The sequence below is a fragment of the Marmota flaviventris genome, chromosome 4, assembly GCF_047511675.1.
Source record: "Marmota flaviventris isolate mMarFla1 chromosome 4, mMarFla1.hap1, whole genome shotgun sequence".
NCBI classification, from domain to species: domain Eukaryota; kingdom Metazoa; phylum Chordata; class Mammalia; order Rodentia; family Sciuridae; genus Marmota; species Marmota flaviventris.
The window spans coordinates 67,875,447-67,896,287 of record NC_092501.1 but is presented as its reverse complement, the minus strand read 5'-3'; the positions used below and the strand labels follow the sequence as shown (position 1 = coordinate 67,896,287).

General features: G+C 31.1%; 1 protein-coding gene across 16 annotated transcripts in view; it reads right to left on the bottom strand.

The window, feature by feature from the left end:
* The window catches only part of Pcdh15 (protocadherin related 15), a 746,672-nt gene that overhangs the window by 48,020 nt on the left and 677,811 nt on the right, over positions 1-20,841 (bottom strand). For all 16 annotated transcript variants that reach the window (XM_071610757.1, XM_071610756.1, XM_071610753.1 and 13 more), the window contains 2 exons: positions 7,710-7,925; positions 582-670 (listed from right to left, as the gene is read on the bottom strand). In XM_071610757.1, coding sequence (XP_071466858.1) covers positions 582-670; positions 7,710-7,925 — 305 coding nt within the window. The remainder of the gene's footprint in view (positions 1-581; positions 671-7,709; positions 7,926-20,841) is intronic.

The window sequence follows — 20,841 nt, the reverse complement described above, 5'->3', positions numbered from 1 at the left end:
AGAGAATAACAGCCTAATAAATAATGGCAACTATAACTGTGTCAACAACATATTTGAGCATGTAATGTCCAATGTTAACAAAGAATAAGAACATGCTACATGTTTTATATAACTAAGAAGACATATTGTTCAAAATTATTTTTAATATGGTTTTATAGAATAATCTCTAGAAACTGAGACATACTATTTTTAAAACTAACATTTTCTGGACTAGCTGGATTGCTAACATTATACATTTTATTTTTTATATAATCTAGTACTGCAAATGAAGCATACATTAAACTATGGATGTAATTGCCAAAATATTAGCAATTTGCAGTCTTGAAGTTTTGTTGCTGTATCAATCAAAGCATTCAGAATAATAAAATCTTCTCAAACCTTTTATTGATCCTTGAAGGTAGTATCAAAATATTTTTACATATTTCCAATGAAGCTATATAGAGAAAATAGTAATCTAACTTATCATGAAGAAACTCTTTTAAAAGATAGCTTTAATCTGAATATCATAATGATTAAAATGACTTAATAAAATTAAAATCAGTCATATGAAAATAAATATATAAGTAAACAAAATCCATTACTCTGTAAGATCTTCTATCTTTTTTTCCACTAAAGTAGGGGGCACATTGGAAACAATGACTTGCATATCCAGCTGATTGACCACAGAGACCTGAAAAAAAGAAGAAAAATAACTCATTTATTTTTACTTAAAAATTCAACACAATCTATAGAGAGAATAATTTTATGTTGCCATCTACTTTTTATATAAGGCCTAACTTCTCTACCATCTATGTTGCACATAGATGCCTTATCAGGGAGTCAGAGTCATATAGTTACAGCAATCACTTAATTAACTTAAATGTGAAGTAGCCACAATATTATTGGGAGAAGTGAAAGTGTTGCAAATCAGAGTACACACAATTCCTTTGAAGAGCTCAGCTACCATTTAATTCTACTGAATATTACTATTTAGAAAGAAAATTCATATTTGCTGAATATTTCAATGAAGAGAAGAAGAAATGCAAACTATTATGGAAAATGTTTTCAAATAATTAAAAACATTTCTAACCATTTTTTTAGCCTAATACATCAGGTCTGAAGATGGTATAATAAGCCAGGGATCTGTTGGCTTATCACCTATGCACAACAGTTAACATTGGCAGTGTGACCTCTGTACCTCTAACTCATTATATAACTATCTGGACCCAAATACCTAAGTTTTACTTAAACAGATCAGTCCTGATTCTTTATTTACAAAAATCACGTAACTTCATTAGAAAAATTGATTTTCACAGTTTTTATGTAACTTTTTCTTTTCTTATTGGTCCTGGATAAAAAGAACAAATTTATGTAGAAACCTTTTCAAATTACTTTTGAGTTTTAGCAGAAAAACACATGAAAAATCTCTAGATGTACATATATAAAACTTATGAAATTGTTTCTTTCCTTCTCTCTGTCTCTCTTAATATTAGACCATGAAAAGTCAGAAAAAAAAATCTAGTGAAAAAGAAATATCCTGGAAAAATAACAATCATAAGATATTATTTAAACAAGAAATATCTTCACCAGAACCTCCTGAACCTCCTGAACATCCCATCATATCCTGTAACTGCCCTCTCACCTGGACTCAGAAGTTCTGAACTAGTGGCCTCAGGAATGAGGAGCTATCCCAGTGTATTTGAGCGGAAGTACTTCCAACTACTTAGTGGGAGGAGGTTCAGGAGTGATAACATGGTAGTTATTGACAGGCAAAGCAATGAAGAGCATAAGCAGTATATTGAAGGGATGACAGAGAATAGGGATAATCATTCTTTATTTCCTTTAATACAGGTTAACATCACTATCCGTCCTGTTGGATGTGTCTCTATAGATCTGTCCCTATATCTAATAAACATGTTTTTCCTTATCAGCATTTGGGCTCTGAATAAAATGCATGCAAGGCATATTTGGTAAATGCATATTTGATAATATGTAATAAGCACTGGTTAACTGTTCACCCAGCTATTTCTGTTTTCCTAGTGGGATCACTGTAAAAATAGATTTCCCAGACTTCCAGGTTGGTTATTACAGACATATGATCAAGTTCTTGCCAATGTAAAGACAGGAAGGGAAAGAATTAATAATATTAGACTTCTTTTATCTGAGAAATCCGCCCCCATCTACATTAGGATGAAGAAGCCATAAAGAAGGGGAGAAGTACAAAAGGGGAGGAGCTTAAGTCTCTGAACTTTTTTGAATAACTATAAAGGACACTAGTCAAACATGTGTACTCTCTTGTTAAGTCATATGAGAGAAAAAGAAAATCTGTTTTGTTAAAGCATTAAAATTTTGGACTTTTTATTTTATATTTACCCCATCAGCTCAAATATCTAAAGTTCTATTACCACAGTTGTTGGTAGAATCTTAATAATTTTAGAGCAATAAAACTTAGACTGTTAGTTATATGTGGGTGCAAGGAAGCTACAGATTTTCTGTGCTTGTTTTCTGCTATTGAGCAGCTGATTTATAAATAAATATTTAGAATTCAATCAATTTTATATGGTAAGGAAGCAAAATTTGGCATTGCAGATATAAGTAACTCTCATTGGCCTTTTAAGGACTGTCAATGATTTTGCTGCATTCCGGAGAAATAACTTGTTCAAAAAGATTTTAAATTTATTAGTGAGCTTTGGAACTAAATTCTGACTGAATCAATGATAAAAAGTAAGTAATATTTTAGGTCCTCAGAAATATGTACAGATTGTTTATAATTTTTCAAAAATATTCTTAGATCTTGACAAATTCTGACATGATTTCGTATTCTTAGGACATAAGAGGAATATAATGAATGTGGTAGCACACTCTTATAATCCCAGTGATTCAGGGAGCCTGAGGTAAGAGGATCACAAGTTCAAGATCAACCTCAAAAACTTAGACTCTGTCTGAAAAAAAAAATAAATAAAGAGCACTTGGGGACTTAGTGGTTAAGCACCCCTGGCTTCTATCACCAGAACCAAAAAAAGAAAAGAAAGAAAGAAATGAAAAAGTATATATGTCTATTTCTGTTAAATTAATAAAACTCAGGCTACATTTAACTACAAATATATTGTCTCGGATTACCTCTAAAATTGTTCCTTTCCCTAATAAGACTATGAGGATATATTAGAAATTCATAAGGATTAATTACACCATAATTTTATATTTTTATGCTTTTATTGTATGGTGCTGGGGATTTAGCCTAGGACCTTGTGCATGCTAAGCATGTGCTCCACCTCTGAACTATAACAAAACCCTACACTATAATTGTAAAAATATCCTACAAATTTCCTTAATTAAGCTCTATAGGTTGATTATAAGTGAAACTTTTCAAAACATAGATTTATATCATTGTAGGTATTGCTTTTGTAATAGGTTAAAATGACTAGACACAATAAAAAAGAAAATTTATATTTTTGAATCAGAGTTCTAAAACAGAGGTTTCTAATTTACATATTTTATTTCTAAGCCCTATTATTTCTTCCTCATAAACATACTATCTTTTTATTTCCCTTTCTTGATCCCATAAAAGTTAGAGATTACCATCTAATACAAATACAACACAACTCATAAATAACTGATATATATGGTACTTTCATTTTTATGGTATCCACATTGAAAGATAAAAATTGGCAAAATTATTTCAATAATGCTTTTAACTCAATAATTTAAACTTTAATGTTATCCGAATATATATTCAATATAAAACATCTTATTAAGGAAATAGTTTATATTTTTTTTTCATCTTAAGTCTTTGCAATCCAGTGTGCATTAAATACTTACAGCACATCCAATAGTGACCAGGTGAATTTCCAGTGATCAGTAGTTACATTTGACTGATAGCTAGTGTGTTGGACAATCCAGTTACAGATACATGCATCACTTCCTGCTTGAACTGGTCATTGTTCCTTTTAAATGAACTCTGCTATACACTCACTTTTCATGAAATGAAAGTAATGGTTTTAAAGCCTTTTCATATCATCATATATTTTCTTCTTTGATATTACATTAAAACTCAAGTGATAATTTCTACAAGGTTAGGTTTGATGTAAAATCTAAAGCCACATTTAGAAACATTTTAAGTAATACTGAAAATTCATTTATCTTTATTGTAATTTGAATTTATCTTTTACCCATGAATGAGTTTTCAATGTCTTTTTCAATCATGTGGAAAATATTGGTTCAGATTTTTGTCAGAGTTTTCAAATGGGACACACTTTGTTATATAATATCAAGAAAAGAAATATTATTTACTATAATCATTGATCTCATAAGTTAATCTTTAAGTAAAGGGAAGCTGTCATTTCTTAGTGGCAGATATAAGCTTTCCAATATCCAATTTGTGCTAAAAAGCTTCAACGTTTTCATTAGCAGTAAATACTATCATTTGTTTTTTCAAAATGACGTGATTACAGCACTTACTTTTGTAAATATCTACCAAATAGTTTTAAATAGACATATTTTGTCTTTAAGTTAAGGAATTCATGGGAATAAAGCATAGGGAATTAAAAAAAACTATTAAAGGAAGGAAAGTGTTTTGAATCAGATTCTAGTGAGTAAGTTGAGTTAGTGGTGGAGTACTAGTTTTAGCTTTATGAAATAGAATCCTACTCCATTAAATAACGATAAGGATGCAGATAATATCCTGGACTATTGGGAACAGATTTTTCTAGGATATTGGGAGTGAACATTCACTCCAAGAAATACAGAGTGAATGCTGGAAAATAAAAGTTCATTTAAAATGAAACTAATCTTACTTCTGTGTTTCTTTTTGGCAGATAAAATTACCATGGGAAGAGGTATGGGTAAAGTAGAGAGTTGGAATTAATTAGAGTTACAACTTTGCTAAATGCGTACATGTATCAGTAAAGGTGGTGTGATTGGCTGTCAACTTCACTGGATTAAGAGATGTTTAGATAATTGGTAAAATATTGCTTCTAAGTGCTTCTGTGAGGATGTTTCTGGAGAAGACTGGAGTGTGGGGTAGTAAACTGAGTGGGTGAGATGTGCTCTCACTGAAGACTGCACCACACAATTGGCGGTTGCCCCATAGGTAACAATGTAATATAAGAAAGGGAAACATCCTCTCTTTCCTTTTGGCTTTTCCTTTCTAAGTGGTCATATTTTCTCCTCTCCTTGGATATAGACTCCAGTGCCTCTGACTTCTGGGACCTCTAAGCCATCAGTCTTAAATTGCTAGCTAGTTGTCAGGATTCTGGCTTCTTAGACTGAACCATTCTACCAAGATTCCCTGGTTCTTCAGTTTTCAGATGGATGTTGTGCATTTTTTCAGCCTTATAACTGAGCCAATCTAGTAAATCCACTAGTTCTGTTTTTCGGGAAAACCATAAATAATATAGAAAAAAAAGGAAGCTAAATTTTTATATTAACATGCTTATTATAATTGAAAATATGCCATAAAGCTGATAAGCAAGAAAGGAGAACATTAGGAGGTCTCAATAGAAACATGATGGACAGAAAATATATTGTCAGCTAACTGGAATAAAGGTCCTAGTGGTGACAAAAGTGATAAATTTAGTTAGACATATTCAGCATTACAGTCAAAGAGTAACAGGCTTGAAATGGAGATTATGGAGGTACTGGCAAAGATAATGGCTCTGAATGGTTGAAATAGGGGGGAGGGCAAAATCATGGGAACAAAGGCATTCAAGGAATGTGAGTTTTGATCACTGAAAAAATCACCATTGAATATAAAGAATGATGTTAAAAAATTAAGTCCAGAGAATTGACGGAGATAGTGAACAGTAATTCCAGGAGTTAAAGTCATATATATGATGGATAATTTTGATCCAAGTTTTGGGAGATCACAGGAAGTAGTGAGTGACAGATGATGAGAATGAAGACTGGACTCTTAGGAGGAAGGTAAGGTTTAGAAGTGATGCGGTTGTACACAGAAGATCCTACTCTACCAGTGGGCAGTATGAAGACTGTGACAGACAAAAATGAAAAAGAATCAAACAGAAGCCACCACTAATAAAGCAGCAGTAAAAATGGTGCCATCTCAGGGGAGAACTAGATTTGTACTAAACAAGAAGCCTTCTTCTAAGTTTAATAACCTTATTTTATCCCACTCTTACTAAAACTTTCCAGTGGCTTCCCACTATATTTAGGGGAAAGTACCAACATTTTTCATGTGGCTTAAGTCTTTTCTATGGACCAGTTATTTTCATCTCTAGCCTTATTAATTATTCCTGTTCCTTCTCACATTCTTCTCTGATGAGTAAATAAATTTCTGTGACTTTTCAAACTTGTCATCTTTTATTTCCCCTTGTTTTTGGCACATATTGTGTCTTGTGCATAGAAGCCATTCCTTTTATATCTAACTTTTTTGAACTATAGGATTATGTAATTTTGCTGAGAAGGCTTTCCTGATGCTCTTAGTTTGTGTCAGAATATAATAATATATGATATGCATATTATATATGTATATAATATTATGATTTATTTGAATTTTTCCTTGTAAATATATTTTGGCATATACTAAAATTTTCATATATTATTTATAAAGTATAAATTTAAAAAAAACATAAATTTCACATTATTTATATATAAATCATATATATACTTTATTCACATTATATATATTCTATTTATTTATATATTTTTTGTATTTATTTTATCATATTTTGACTATACTTTGTGTAGTGATCTTATTATTTAGTCTTTAAGGTACCCATTGTGCATAACTTACAAAACAGAATAAGAAAATGGTATTCTTTTATAACATTTATAGATCTTAATTTGATCAAAATTCTATATCAACCTTAGTATTTTCTGTCTAAACTTCTTGGTTGAGATTGTCCTTTCTTCATCCATTGATAGCTTTACAGTTACAAAGGAGAGTGTAGCTGGGGGACAGTTGGGGCCTTCATACCCACCAGAATCATGGAAATTGGTCCTCACCATTATCTAAGAAGACAAATACCTGATCATTTATGACTGCATGCATATGATGGTTAAGTTTGTCCAGATAGCTTAATGAAGAGAACTGTGAGAAATTAAGATTTATTATGACAAGAATAATAATACACAAACTATGCTTTACTCCATCTTTATGTGACAAATATATTCAAGAATAATTATAATTTTTATTAGATTTATCATAGAAAAGTCCAAATAGTCCACACTTCCAACTCAGTAGCAATTGCACAGGATATATGAATTAGTTTTAAATATATTCAATAAAAACTAATATCAAACTATTCTTGGAAATGATCTACCACTGTACTTGTGCACAGACCAAGAGAAAGTCAGAACAACAATATTACTGATTACAAATTGCTACAAAACATTTTTTGTTGTTTTCTAAATTACAAAAGGCTAGATGTTAAAAATGTGGATGAAAATTAATGATATTTATGTTTTAGAAACCTGTTTTAAATTATTCCTAAAAATGTTCTGAGCTGAAAATACAATCTCCTGAATAGTATTGCATACAATTTCTTTCTTTATTTCTTTTTTGGTGTCAGGGATTGAATCCAGGAGCACTTAATCACTGAGCCACCTTTCCCAATCATTTTTATATCTTATTTTGAGATAAGGTCCCAGTTGCCTAGGGCCTTGCTAAATTGCTGAGATCATCCTGGCTCACCCTCCTAAATTCATGGGATTAAAGGAATGCACCACTTGCCCAGCTGTGTGTAATTTATACATCTGAAGTTTTCTCTACTTACAAGTACATCAGCTTTTCCACTCAGTCCCTTCCCATAGTTGTCAGTTGCAATAACTTGAAATTTGAAGTAAGATCTTCTCATATTATGGAAGAGCATAGCAGTCTTGATGAGTCCTGTGTATGTTTCCACCACAAACCCTTCTTTTCCCTCTTTAATTGGTGGTATTATGAGTCTGTATGCCATAGCACTATAATTACCAGTATCTTTATCAGTAGCCTAGGAGAGAGGAAAAAATAAGATTATAAATTGACAAGAAAAACTAATCTTTACTGAAGGGACTATTTCTGTTTTTAAGGTTGTTGTAATAATACAATAAAGTTGTCCTAAAATTCTTTTTTTTTCTGAATATCATAATGTGTATTTATGTACTTTGCATCCATGGTGTTGAATGGTTATTATGAGAATGATTACTGAAATGTGAATACAAAGTACATAGACAATGGAGGAAGAAATAAGTTAATTTTTAACTGATATGCCTGATAAGTTCAACTCTGAGTTGTGATTCATAATTTGCTGAAAGGTGGGACTGGCTGGTTACCTGAAGATTGTCTTCATGTATTGGGAATACTATATGAGTTTTTAAAAATCTAGCATAGAGCCAGAAGGGGATCAACTTAAAAGACTGCACAAAATATTAAAACGACAGAAAGGTAAATCAAAGTTAGAGTTTTTAACAAATAAATTGGAATGTATAAAATGATCTCAATGAATTAATGCTATAACCATAAATACAGAAGGTACTACTAATCCAATTTATTTCTTAATCATTTTGTATCCTGATTTACCAGGTTTTGTTATTGGTGGCAGGTGACTTAAAAAAATCTGTTTACGTTTCTTATCATTTATAATTTAAAAGGACTTTAATCATTTGCTTAGATTTTTTTCCTATTTCTTTAAAAATATAGCTGTGACCATAATACATAAGGTTGGTTCTGAGGCTTCTAATTAATGAAAATTTTTCAGAATGTCATTTTCAAAGTTATTTAAAAGTGAAATGTTTGAAAAAATTGTGGCTAGGAGAGTCTTCAAAAACTTACATAAGACTATATATAAAATACTCATGATACTAGATATGTAAGTTGTGTGTTTTCACTTATAATCATCATTATCTTCTATTGTATAGCTAGTCTTATTTTTATTAATTCTATTATTATTAAATATCATAATCTGAAGAAGGTACTGCTTTAATTATATAAATTAGTGTTGACCAAATGAACTCTGGTAAATAGAAATGTTCTAAATCTACCCCATGACAGTAGATACTAGCAATGTATGACTACTGCATTCTTGAAATGAGCCTAAGTGGCTAAGCAACTGAAAGTTTAATTTGATATAATTTTAATTAAATTTCAATAGCCAAGGAATATATAATAAGTGGTAATGTTGGGATATGAATAATGAAAAATAATAATAATAATAATTGCAAATAATAGCAAAAGTTCATTAAAATACAGCATGAGTTTGACTTAACTTTCAAATTTTACACACACACATATTTGGATCATTTAAAATATTTCAGTATTTAAAATATTTCAGGATAATCCTATTTACCTGTTAGACAAGATAACAAACTAAGAAACTCAAATATTTCATTCCGTATCAAATATCTTATGAATTTTCTAGAGAGTTAATATTCTCAGCTTTAGAAGAGGGCTCAGACTTATCTCTTTGTGTTCTGTGTGGTTTGCATCATAGCAGAGTTATTTTGGCCTTGGAATAATGGTTATTAGATTACTAATCAGTTCACCTTCTCACTTAAAGGGAACAAAAAAGAGCATAGAGAAAAAAATTACTAGTTTTTCTTTTTATGCTTTGACCTATAAGTTCTTTTTGTTTTCAGTTTAATTATATAATAAGAAATAAAATCATATTCCCAACTAAAATTAAAGTCTGATTCTAAATCAAGTCGTCCAAGACATTTCCTATACTAATGAGCTAATTTATTACTAATGCCAAAGCAGCTAAAAATTTAGTGGAATATTAACCTTTTAACCTCTGATTAACATAGGAATTATCCCTAGAGCAAACTACTGATAATGTAAATTTTGAGGTATAAAAACATACCAAAAATTGTGCAAGTTGTGAGTGTACAGCTCAATAGAATTTTACAAAATATGCATCTGTCCAGCATCTGCATCAGGAGATTGAACATCACCAATGTTCAGTATGTGCTCTGAACCATTCCAGGCCCATCTACCTCTCTTTGGTAAACTGCAAGTCTTTCCCTGGGTCATTGACTAGTTATGCATATTTTTAAAATTTGTATTAATGGAACCATAGAATATGCTCTGTTTTATGTTCAAATTCTTTTTTTTTATTTTGTGAGATTCTAAGACATTTTATTTTAAAATAAATGCTGCATAACAATGAAATCACATTTAGAAAAGAAAAGATGGTCACCATAAAATCATAGTGATTGTTTGGCACATTAGGCTACTATATACAGTTCCTACTGATTAACTTCCAGTTTCAATAAACAGATTCACTTTGATAATATCCCTAATTCATTAAATTTTGATAACTATACTATAGCCATATTTCATCTTAAAGGATTAAAGTGCTTTTTATAACATGCCTTTCTGAAAAAATAATCACTTAATGTAAAAGTTTAGATGCAGAATTAGTCATTTTAGTTCAGAAATATCTAGGAATTTTTAAAATAACTTTTCATAGTATATTTGGAGCAATTAGTAAAAAATGAGACAAAATTTTCAAAATCATATTTGTTAAACTTTTTAAGTATATATATATACATATACATACATATACATATATATATGTATTTATATATATATCTGCACTATATAGTGCAGCAATAACCTCACTTTAAGTTCTATTTCTTTAAATGGGCATGATACTGTAATATCCGTGACTTACTTCCTGAAGATAATTGTTGAGAATAACTGCCAGGATCATTAGCATTTCTCCCTTCTCTTTCAAGTTTACATATTTAAATACCATTTAGGAAGAGTGAATCATGGAAATTTCAATGCATGCTGTTCTTATGAGCATTTCAGGGCATTTTCAAGTTTGAGTCAACTCAAATTATAATAAATACATGATTTAGGAGATCAACATCTAACTCTGATAGGCGTGTATAAATTATAATTATAAAAAGTTAACAACAAGATATTCTTTTCATGAAGTAATGACAAGATGTATGTTAAATACACAATGATCCACATCAAAAATATCAATAAAAAAATTTAGAACACAATTTTAAATTTGGGTTAGGATGTAAAACCTCAGTGAGAGTTTTAGTGTGTATTGTATCAATGTACTTCCTACTTCAATTAATTTTAAATTAATTTTGTTTGTTTACTTTTGTATTGTGTTTTAGAGTGACATGGGCTCCAAAGTCATATGTAACTTTGAAACAGTTTCTAGTTTCCTTATCTATAAAATGTAAAGAATAATGCTCAAGAAATAACATTTTAATATGTGTGTATCTTTGTTCTCTATTTATCTCTTTCTCTCTCTACATATATAGTATATATGGAGTTATGTCCAAATAAAGTATTACTAATAATATAAATTTTGATCATATTAGCCAAAAGATTTAATATTTTTCCACATCATGATGTTTTCCCATGAATAAAGAAATTTAACCCTCAACCATTTTAGATTTATTTATGTAGACATATAATCATAAGATTTTTAACTCCCTTAACCACATAACATACTAATCATTTTTTACTTAGAGAGCTTAAAGTCTATACAGTTTTTTTTATAATCTTATTTTTTTTCTTTTCCAGCTCTCCTTTATTGTTTCTATATCACTTTTGAATCAAAATTGCAAAACCTCTTCCTCAAATAAAATCCAAACATTTATCTAAAATGTACACTCTCCAACCTTGTTATTGAATAAGTGTATTGGTATCTAGCTCTCAGTTTCTCCCTTCCACTTTCAATTCTTATTTCTTTAATAACCTTAGTGTTCATATAGATAACACATCTAGCAAATCATCTTCAAATCTGAGGTATCCTTTCAATTTCATAGTAATTGTGATCTTGTGCCTCATGCTGAAATTGTTTGTAGGGAAATATGCCATCTCTGGACACTTAAACACCAAGTTATAAATTTGTAACCCCACAAATTCCACGATCATGTTCAATTCAGCCTTCTTTATTGTCACTACATTTTCAGTCCCACATCTTTGCATCCATTGCATGAGAGTTCATGAAGTTCCTTTCTGCTCCATCCTAGAAGTTATAGCTGGTTAAACAGTTATCATAATTTTATCCTTCCACAAAACCAGGACCTTTCTTCTCTTAGATCAATCTTATATCAATTTATTTTTGGTTACTGAAGAGTGAAAAGATTAAATAACCAGGCAGACTACTAGTGTTGCTATAGGCTCCAAAAAATCTGAAGTCAACTGTGCCTTTCTTCTATTTAGAAAATCTTTGCTATATCTATAGGTGGTAACTCTCCCTCCCGCCCCCACCCAATCCTAAAATTCACTCTTTTCTTTTTTTGGTACTGGTTTGAACCCAGGGACACTTTACTGAGTCACATCCCAGCCCCTTTTATTAATTTTTTTTAAATACAAGATCCTGCTGAGTTGATGAGACTGGCCTTACTTGCAATCTTCCTGCCACAGGCTCTGTAGTCACTGTGATTACAGGGTTGCACCACGACAGTTGGCCCTTTTCTTTAATTTTTCTTTCAGTCACCTTTGGAGATGAGGAAGTTATAATTTACATAAAAATTGAGGATATTAAGTGTGAAATTTCTTGAATTCTTATCATTTAACTAAAAAACCCTACATCTGTACTTACTCCCACTGCTTTATTCAAATCCCAAAGAAAGAGCTGACACTCCTCTCCTGCTAAAGGCACTTAGGCCTTGATCTGACTCACTCCTAACATGTGATGCTCTATTTATCTTTGTCCTTTTAACATTTTACTCAGAAGACTATAAAAACACATGATGCCTTTTCTCATTAAAACAAAATGAAACTACTCTACCCTTTTCTGATGATATCCCTACAACTTTCATATCTATTTTTCACTGTTCAGTTTCTCAGAAAATCTCTCTACAATCACTATCTCCAATTCCTTTACTCAATGATCTTTTTTTTTTAAAAAAAAAAAAAAAAAGCAGCCAGACCTCTGCCTCTCCCCACTACTGAAGGCAGTCCTTGAATCTGGCTCAGTCTCAGATCAACCAGTTTTGTGCTGTTTTACAGTATGTGTATAACATTGCCGCTGCTGTTTCTGTTAACATTTATTAAAAGTTTAATTTGCCAAGTATCATGTAAAAACTGTACATGCATTATATCATTATCTATTGCATCCTTTCCTTTGAGTAGGTTCTATTGTAACTATTTTACAGGTGGAAGCACAGAAAGATTAGTAAATTGCTCATAATCACCCAAATGGCTTATAGCTTCCTTGGGTAGGTCTCACTGTAAACTACCACATTTGTCAGACTAAATACCAAGAATAAAAGTTCAGTGAAAATAGTATCAAATGCTTAATAAACTATTCTAAGAATTCTTCCTAGATTAAATAAGGAGATGATAAGAAAACAGCAAATATGCAGATCAAAAACCAAGTGCTATAGATTGAATGCTTATGTTCCCCCAAAATTCATATGTTGGATTCTCATCCCAATATGATAATGTAAAAGAGGTCTACTGTGTGCTTTGAATATAGCCCTTGCTGCTCTGCTACTGCAATTTATTTTTTAAATGGACATGTTTCTTTCTCTTCATCTCTCTTGACTCCTTCCTAATCTTTTCCCCTCCCTAATCTCAGGGGAAACATAATTACCTTTCTTCCCCATCCTAGACCAAGTTATCTGTCCTTGAGTACACACCCACCAAAGGAACAAAGTAATCCAGTCTTTGGGGATGGTACCAGAAGATCTCAGAAATGACTTCAAATTAACAACTGAATACAATGCCAACAGAGAACACATGGAATGTAGCCTTTGAATCACCTCTTTAAAAGCCTCCTGTTCCTGCTGATGGGCAGAATCATAGCTTCTGGAAAAGGAGGCCCCTATGTTTCTCCTTTGCTAGAAAGCAATAAACTTTCTTTTTCCTTCTTCTCAAAACTGTGTCCTTGTTATTAGATTGGATCGAGCTTTTACCAACAATGTTGTTTAGTGGTTGGCTCTTTTGGAGGTGCTTAGGATATGAGCGAAGAGCTCACATGAATGGTATTAGTGGAGTTTAATCACCCATAGAGTTTCTTACCTACTTTTCCATGCAATGACAAAGCAGAAAGACAACCCTATGAACCAGGAAGGCAGCTCTCACCAGGCACTGAATCTGTTGATGTCTTAATCTTAAACTTCCTTACCTCTTAAGTCATGAGAAATTAATTAATATGTTAAATTAATATGTTATATTAGCCACATAGCCTATGATATTCTGATATGACAGCCAGCATGTACAAATGAATGAAGGAATACAGTAATCTTAATATTGATGGTGGCTTTTACTTACTTGATTTTTTTTTTTTATGAATTGGATGAACTAGAAGTTGATGAACTAGAACTAGGACCAAGATGTAATACTGGAAATAAATCAAATAAGATGCACTACCCAGAAAACTAAATTCATCTTTTCCTAACTACTGCTGCTATCATCACCAAACGATTGCAAAGATAGTGGTCTGGCTGAAATTGTCACATTGTGTACAATGAGAACAAAATTTCCTTGAGATTTCATTATATGAGTCTAAAGCGTTTAATCACAATAATGAATTTGCCTAACCCAAGAAAAAAATCATAATATTCTGAGTTTTGAAGTCCAAAGTTTCTGTGTACTATCTACTTTAGTCAGCTTTTTTGTTGCTCTGAAGAAAAAAACCTGAGAATAACTATTTTCGATGAAGAAAAGTTCATTTGGGGCTCATGATTTCAGAGGCTTTAGTCCATAGATGGCCAATTCCATTGCTCTGGGCCAGAGATGAGTTAGAACATCATGGCAGAAGAGTGTGGTGGAAGAAAGTGCATCAGGACATGGCTATCAATAAGCAGAGAGAAAGACTGCCCTTACCAAGGACGAAATATATACCCTGAAGGCATGCCTCCATTAACTTATCTCCTCTAGATATATCCTATGTGCCTTTTGTTAGGACTCAGTTAATCCCTACTAGAGGATTAATGCATTGATTAAGTTAAGGCTCTCATAACCCAATCATCTCACCTCTAAACTTTCTTGCACTGTCTCACACATGAGCTTTTTGGGGATGGCTCATAACTAAATGATAGCATTACCTGAATGAATGAACAAACCACATTCAGAATTTAAGAAAAATGATCTTTGAATGACAATAGCCCAGGCACTGATAGTAAACGTACTTTAAAAATAAACATGTAGACATAGAGTATGAAGTAAATAAATTAAATATGTTTCAGTAAATTTAATAACCATCTTAAAAACACGAATAAATAATGGAAATAGTTGAGAAGCTAGAAGTGTCTTTTAGAAATTAAAAATAATATATTTTGAGTTAAAAATTCATAAATTGGGATTATTAGCAGATTAGGAAGATCTGACTAAGGAATTAGTGAACTGAAACATAGAACAAAGAAATTATCCAGAGCCCCCAAAATGAAAACTCATTTAAAGTATTTTAGATATGGAATTGAAGTGAGCAAGTTTGGCAAACATCTGATCTTAATGTCAAAAACAGACAGAAGAAAACAAACAGAATTTTCCAGGACTAGATTAAAAACAGCTATCTACAGATTTAAGAATGTAATAACCTTCAGGTAGGGCAAACAACTCACACCAGAAACCATATAACATATAGAAAATATAGAACCTCATATACCACACCCAAACCCCAAAGTGAAGTTTCCAAGGGTTTTAGAAGTAGATTGATAGGTTGACTTTTCCACAGCAACATTTAAGGAAGATGATATGAAAAAAATATATATATCTTCAACCTTCAGAGGGAAAATAACTATAAATTTAAAATTCTAATGAAAATGACTTTAAAGAACAAGGGTAAAATGAACACATTTTCACACATTTTTTAAAGAGTTTGCTATGAAAATATACACATGGAAAGGTCTCAATTGTTTATCTGAAATGAAAGGAATGTGATTCTAGATGGAAGAGTTAAGATTTAGAAAAAAATTGTAAAAGCAAAGGAAGTGGTATATCTGTGTAAAAATGGTCACTATAGTACAATAATTATACTATTGTGTGTGGTCAAAAAATAAAATATTCAAATGCAATAATGGGTTAATGGGACAGTGAGTAACTAGAGTTGAATGTTCTAACACTCTTAAAGATACTCAGGATAACAGGGACATCAATATTATTAGGTACAAAATTTATGTTAATATTTCTAGGTACCCCTTATTTACTGGGAATAGAGTGTAAAGCCTTGAAACATACAAGGGAAACATGGAGTAAGAAAAAAATTAATGCAAAATAATATTTTAAAGAGGAGAGATATAGGACAAATGATAAAAGAAAATCAAAATAAAATGATAGGGCATAAGATCTACTTATTATGTCTATATTTACAAAAAATGTATCAATCCTCCCGTTAACGACTAGGTTAATCATACTAGATAGTCTATACTCTACAGTAAAATACTATCCCTAAGAAAGAAAAGATATTAGATATATATAAAGCAAAATTCATTTATATTTTTATTTAGGGTTAATTAATTTTCAGAAGAAATTTTACCTCTTTGACTCTCAGAGAGAAAATAAAAATGTTACCTATAATGTCATCAGTGAATAAACTTAGGCATGAATAGAGCAAACAGCCATATTTTTAAAAAAATATTATGGACCATTATGAATATAACCACACTGCTTTATTAAAATTGGGGAAAATTTATAGAGATAGTCTAATAAAAGCATAAATAAATAAATATAATAAATCTTTTCTATCATTTTTTTAGATAGTGATAAAGGAGCAATTAACAAGCTTGGCTAAATTCATGCTTAAAAATTAAAACTGACTCATCAGGGAAACCAGATGAATCAAATTTACTAAAGAATCAATGCCATTTTATTTATTATATCAGTTTCTTTATAATAAAATAATTAATACTGGGCTCATTAATATCTGGGAGAGGTGACCCCAGAATATTTGATTCACTGACTTTTATGAGTTCCTCCTGGTTAATAAAATCAGGAAAGTTATGTCTAGGGTTGTTTAAAAAGAATAAAAACCAAAAATGAATATTATAATTATATGTGCTGTAATTATATTTTTAAGTGAAAACATATATACAGGCAACCACTTATGAGTTGCTAAGAACTCATCTGGAAATTTTAATGCATACAGGTGCCCAACATTAAGAGGAAATCACCGAATAATTGCCTCTATCATATAGAGGAGTAGGTGAGACCATTAATTTTTTAACAGCCTAAGTAACTGTTCTCCTCTGTTGCCTAAATGAATACTACGGATGCAGAAATATTAGTGAAATAATTAGTGATGTCCTAAGAACTTCCAAATTCATTAAAACCCAATAATGCTAACGTTAGCTTCTCAATTAGACCCATTTTTAACAGCACTGAAGTTTCACTTTTCTTCAGATAGAATGAAAATGTTTTAGAATGTAGGGGCAAAAGTGTTCAGACCTCAGACTTCCACCAACTAATGTCTGTACATCAAGCTGTGTTTGCAAGGAGCAAAAAGAAAAGAGCTCTTTGGCTTCTAAGAGCTACTTTAGCTTTACACTCATTTTTTGAAATCACAAAGATACTTTCATTTTAAAGCCTTTAATGATAATATGCCTAGTCTATGAAAAAATATGAGTAAGGAAATATCAAGTAGATTTATCTATTTATAAGGTTACTCAAGATTTCTGCTAAAACAAAAGAAGAGATGAAATAAAATAAAAAACTCCAGAGTTTGATTTTGCTTAAGAATGTCAGGAAGGTTACCCCCCACGCAATATTTATACTTCTTAATTTCAGTATATCCATTTACAATTTGTAGAGTTAAGTAAAAGTCTAGTATAATTCTGAGGTATTCTAAAAAGTAAAATACAAGTCAGAGTAGAAACAAAGGTATGTACAATTTGAATTACAGATTCTTACAGGGCTATTTATTTATGGAGTTTATCAAAATTTAAACAGTGATGCCAAAAATCACAGAACAACATGTGTTTGAAGATTAAAAAAACTGAGCTAAAGAAAAGCAAAATGTTTGTTTTTTTTTAAAAAAAATATATGCATACTGCAATATTCTATATTATATAGGCAGTGGCAGTCTAAAATAGGCAAGACCTGCATTTATATAATAATGGAGACATTTTAAAGTTTTCCTTTCCTTCCTTGTACAGTATTTTGGAAAATAAATATTAGCTAATTAATTATGTTTTTTGTTTTCTTCATTATAGCTAATATGAAGACTAATTGTAAATTCCTCCAAGATGCTTTCCAGTGTACACTAAAATCTCTTGTTCTAATTTTCAGTCATATCAAAATATAAATTGTGCTGCATTCAATGGATGTATTAACAAAAGAAATCACACTTTGAGCCCTCTGTGAGAGAGGAGACTAGTTTGAATGTAAATTTTGAATTACAAAATGTCTATTTTTATTGAAAGCTTTGTCTTTCAACTCTGTAGGCAAACTGTACTATTTGCCATAAATTCATAGTTATACATCCATCTTTTGGCATTCAAAGCAAGTTAAATAATATACTCATTATTTTCAATTCTCTGCTTCATAGTTACATTAAGTTCAATCAATGTAAACCAAATTCAGTTTCTCCTCTATCCTGCAATGTCCTCTTCTGTCTACCATAATTGCTCCTCTTTCTATATTTTCTTTACCTAGGAAGAGGATCACCCTCTCAGGATGGAACTGAACTAAAAATTTCAGCATTCTCTTCATCTGTTTAATCTCACCGCATCAGCAAACTTTCAGCCTTCTAACTCTACAATATATCTCACTTCTATTAACTTTCTACCAAGTTTACACTGCCCAATTCTAGCTCTTCCTGTGTTTCACTAGCAATAGCTTAAAAAATTGAGAGCTCCAATCTTCTAGAAAATTAATGCTAAGACAATCTCAGGCCAGTTTACTATTTCAAATTCTTGCCCTACATTTACTGTATACATATTTCTCCAAAACTACATGATTTATTATACTTTTTCTAACAATCTATTTTCTTTTAAATTTCCAATCCTTGAACACACAGTTTCTTCTACTGTTGAATCTTCTATAAATTTTATAATGAAATATCCCTTGTGTACTAGGCCAAAAGATGTTTGCTCCTGGATATAATATGGAGTAAACACACACACACACATACACACAAAGAAAATATATACAGTGTTGAATAAAGCAATCAAACCTCAGCTCAAATAACCACTTGAAGGTTTCACTGAAGGCTGCCCCCACTTTCATGTTTCAAGTGGTATTTTTTTTTGTACATAATTCTTACTACAACATTTTCCATAACATTTTAAAATTATGTATTTATTATATATCAGATTTTTTTCTTTTCATGTTTTTGACTCTAGTATTTTGTCCAGTAAATTGTTAAATATTAATTGACTTAAATGTCTATAGATGAAAATCAAAGTGCTTTAAATATTAATATTGAAATTTGACAGATGTGTGCTCATTTCTATGAATTAATAGTCATACAAATTTGGGCAAATAACTCTCCAGGGCTTATTTCCTAATCTGTAAAATGGGGAAATATTGCAAGCAGAATCAATCAGGTAGCAGTGTGCACTCAGATGTTATAATGCTGAAATAAGTCATCTCAATTAAGATTGGTTATTGTGTTTACTATGGCATTGATATCTCCATGAAGACTTTATTTCCGGTCACCTAGTATACATTGAAAAACACAGGCCACTATTTAGTTTGGGCAGTTGGCTGCAAATTTTTGGACAGTAAAAGTTTCTGCTTCATTTTTGTATCTCATCAGTCTTACTGGTTAGAAGATTTCAAACAAAAGGTAATTAGGAAATGATTATTGAATGTGTAAATAAGCTAATAAGAAAGTATATTTATTAATGTAGTCTTAATGAATGACATATTATTTAGCAGCAGTAAAGCAAAAGTACCTACATAGGAAAACTTTATTGTGCTACTAATTGCAATATGATGCTGATTTATCAGGCATCAAATTTCTAATTTTGAAAAGTTTTATCAAGAAACTTCTGTAATATTTAGAAATGCAAATCAAATAAATGTTTTGTTTGTACATATAATACATACTTCACAGTTAATAGTACACATTTTAAAATAGATATCATAGATATAACCCAAGAGCCCAGAACTCACAATACACAAGGATTACTTTAGTATATTAAACAATATAATCATTTGACTTAAGGATAAAATTATTTAATATTTTAAGAACAAAAAATTTGTTAAGCAAGCTTGAAACTGTGTTTTTTTTATTTTAATTATTCCTAATTTTTTCGTTTTGCATTTTTTCTATCACCAGTTTTCTTGACTGATAGGAAAAGCTATTTAAAATTTAAAATTTAAATTTAAAGTAGACTACCTGATATGTTTCAGAAATAAAGATATCTTTTATTTTTTATTTTTTTTAATTTTTATTGTTGGTTGTTCAAAACATTACATAGTTCTTGATATATCATATTTCACACTTTGATTCAAGTGGGTTATGAACTCCCATTTTTACCCCGTATACAGATTGCAGAATCATATCGGTTACACATCCACTGATTTACATATTGCCATACTAGTGTCTGTTGTATTCTGCTGCCTTTCCTATCCTCTACTATACCCCCTCCCCTCCCTTCCCCTCCCCTCTTCTCTCTCTACCCCATCTACTGTAATTCATTTCCCCCCCTTGTTTTTTTTTTTTTTTTCCTTTCCCCTCACTTCCTCTTGTATGTAATTTTGTATAACCCCGAGGGTCTCCTTCCATTTCCATGCAATTTCCCTTCTCTCTCCCTTTCCCTCCCACCTCTCATCCCTGTTTAATGTTAATCTTCTTCTCATGCTCTTCCTCCCTACTCTGTTCCCAGTTACTCTCCTTATATCAAAGAAGACATTTGGCATTTGTTTTTTAGGGATTGGCTAGCTTCACTTAGCATAATCTGCTCTAATGCCATCCATTTCCCTGTAAATTCTATGATTTTGTCATTTTTTAATGCAGAGTAATACTCCATTGTGCATAAATGCCACATTTTTTTTTATCC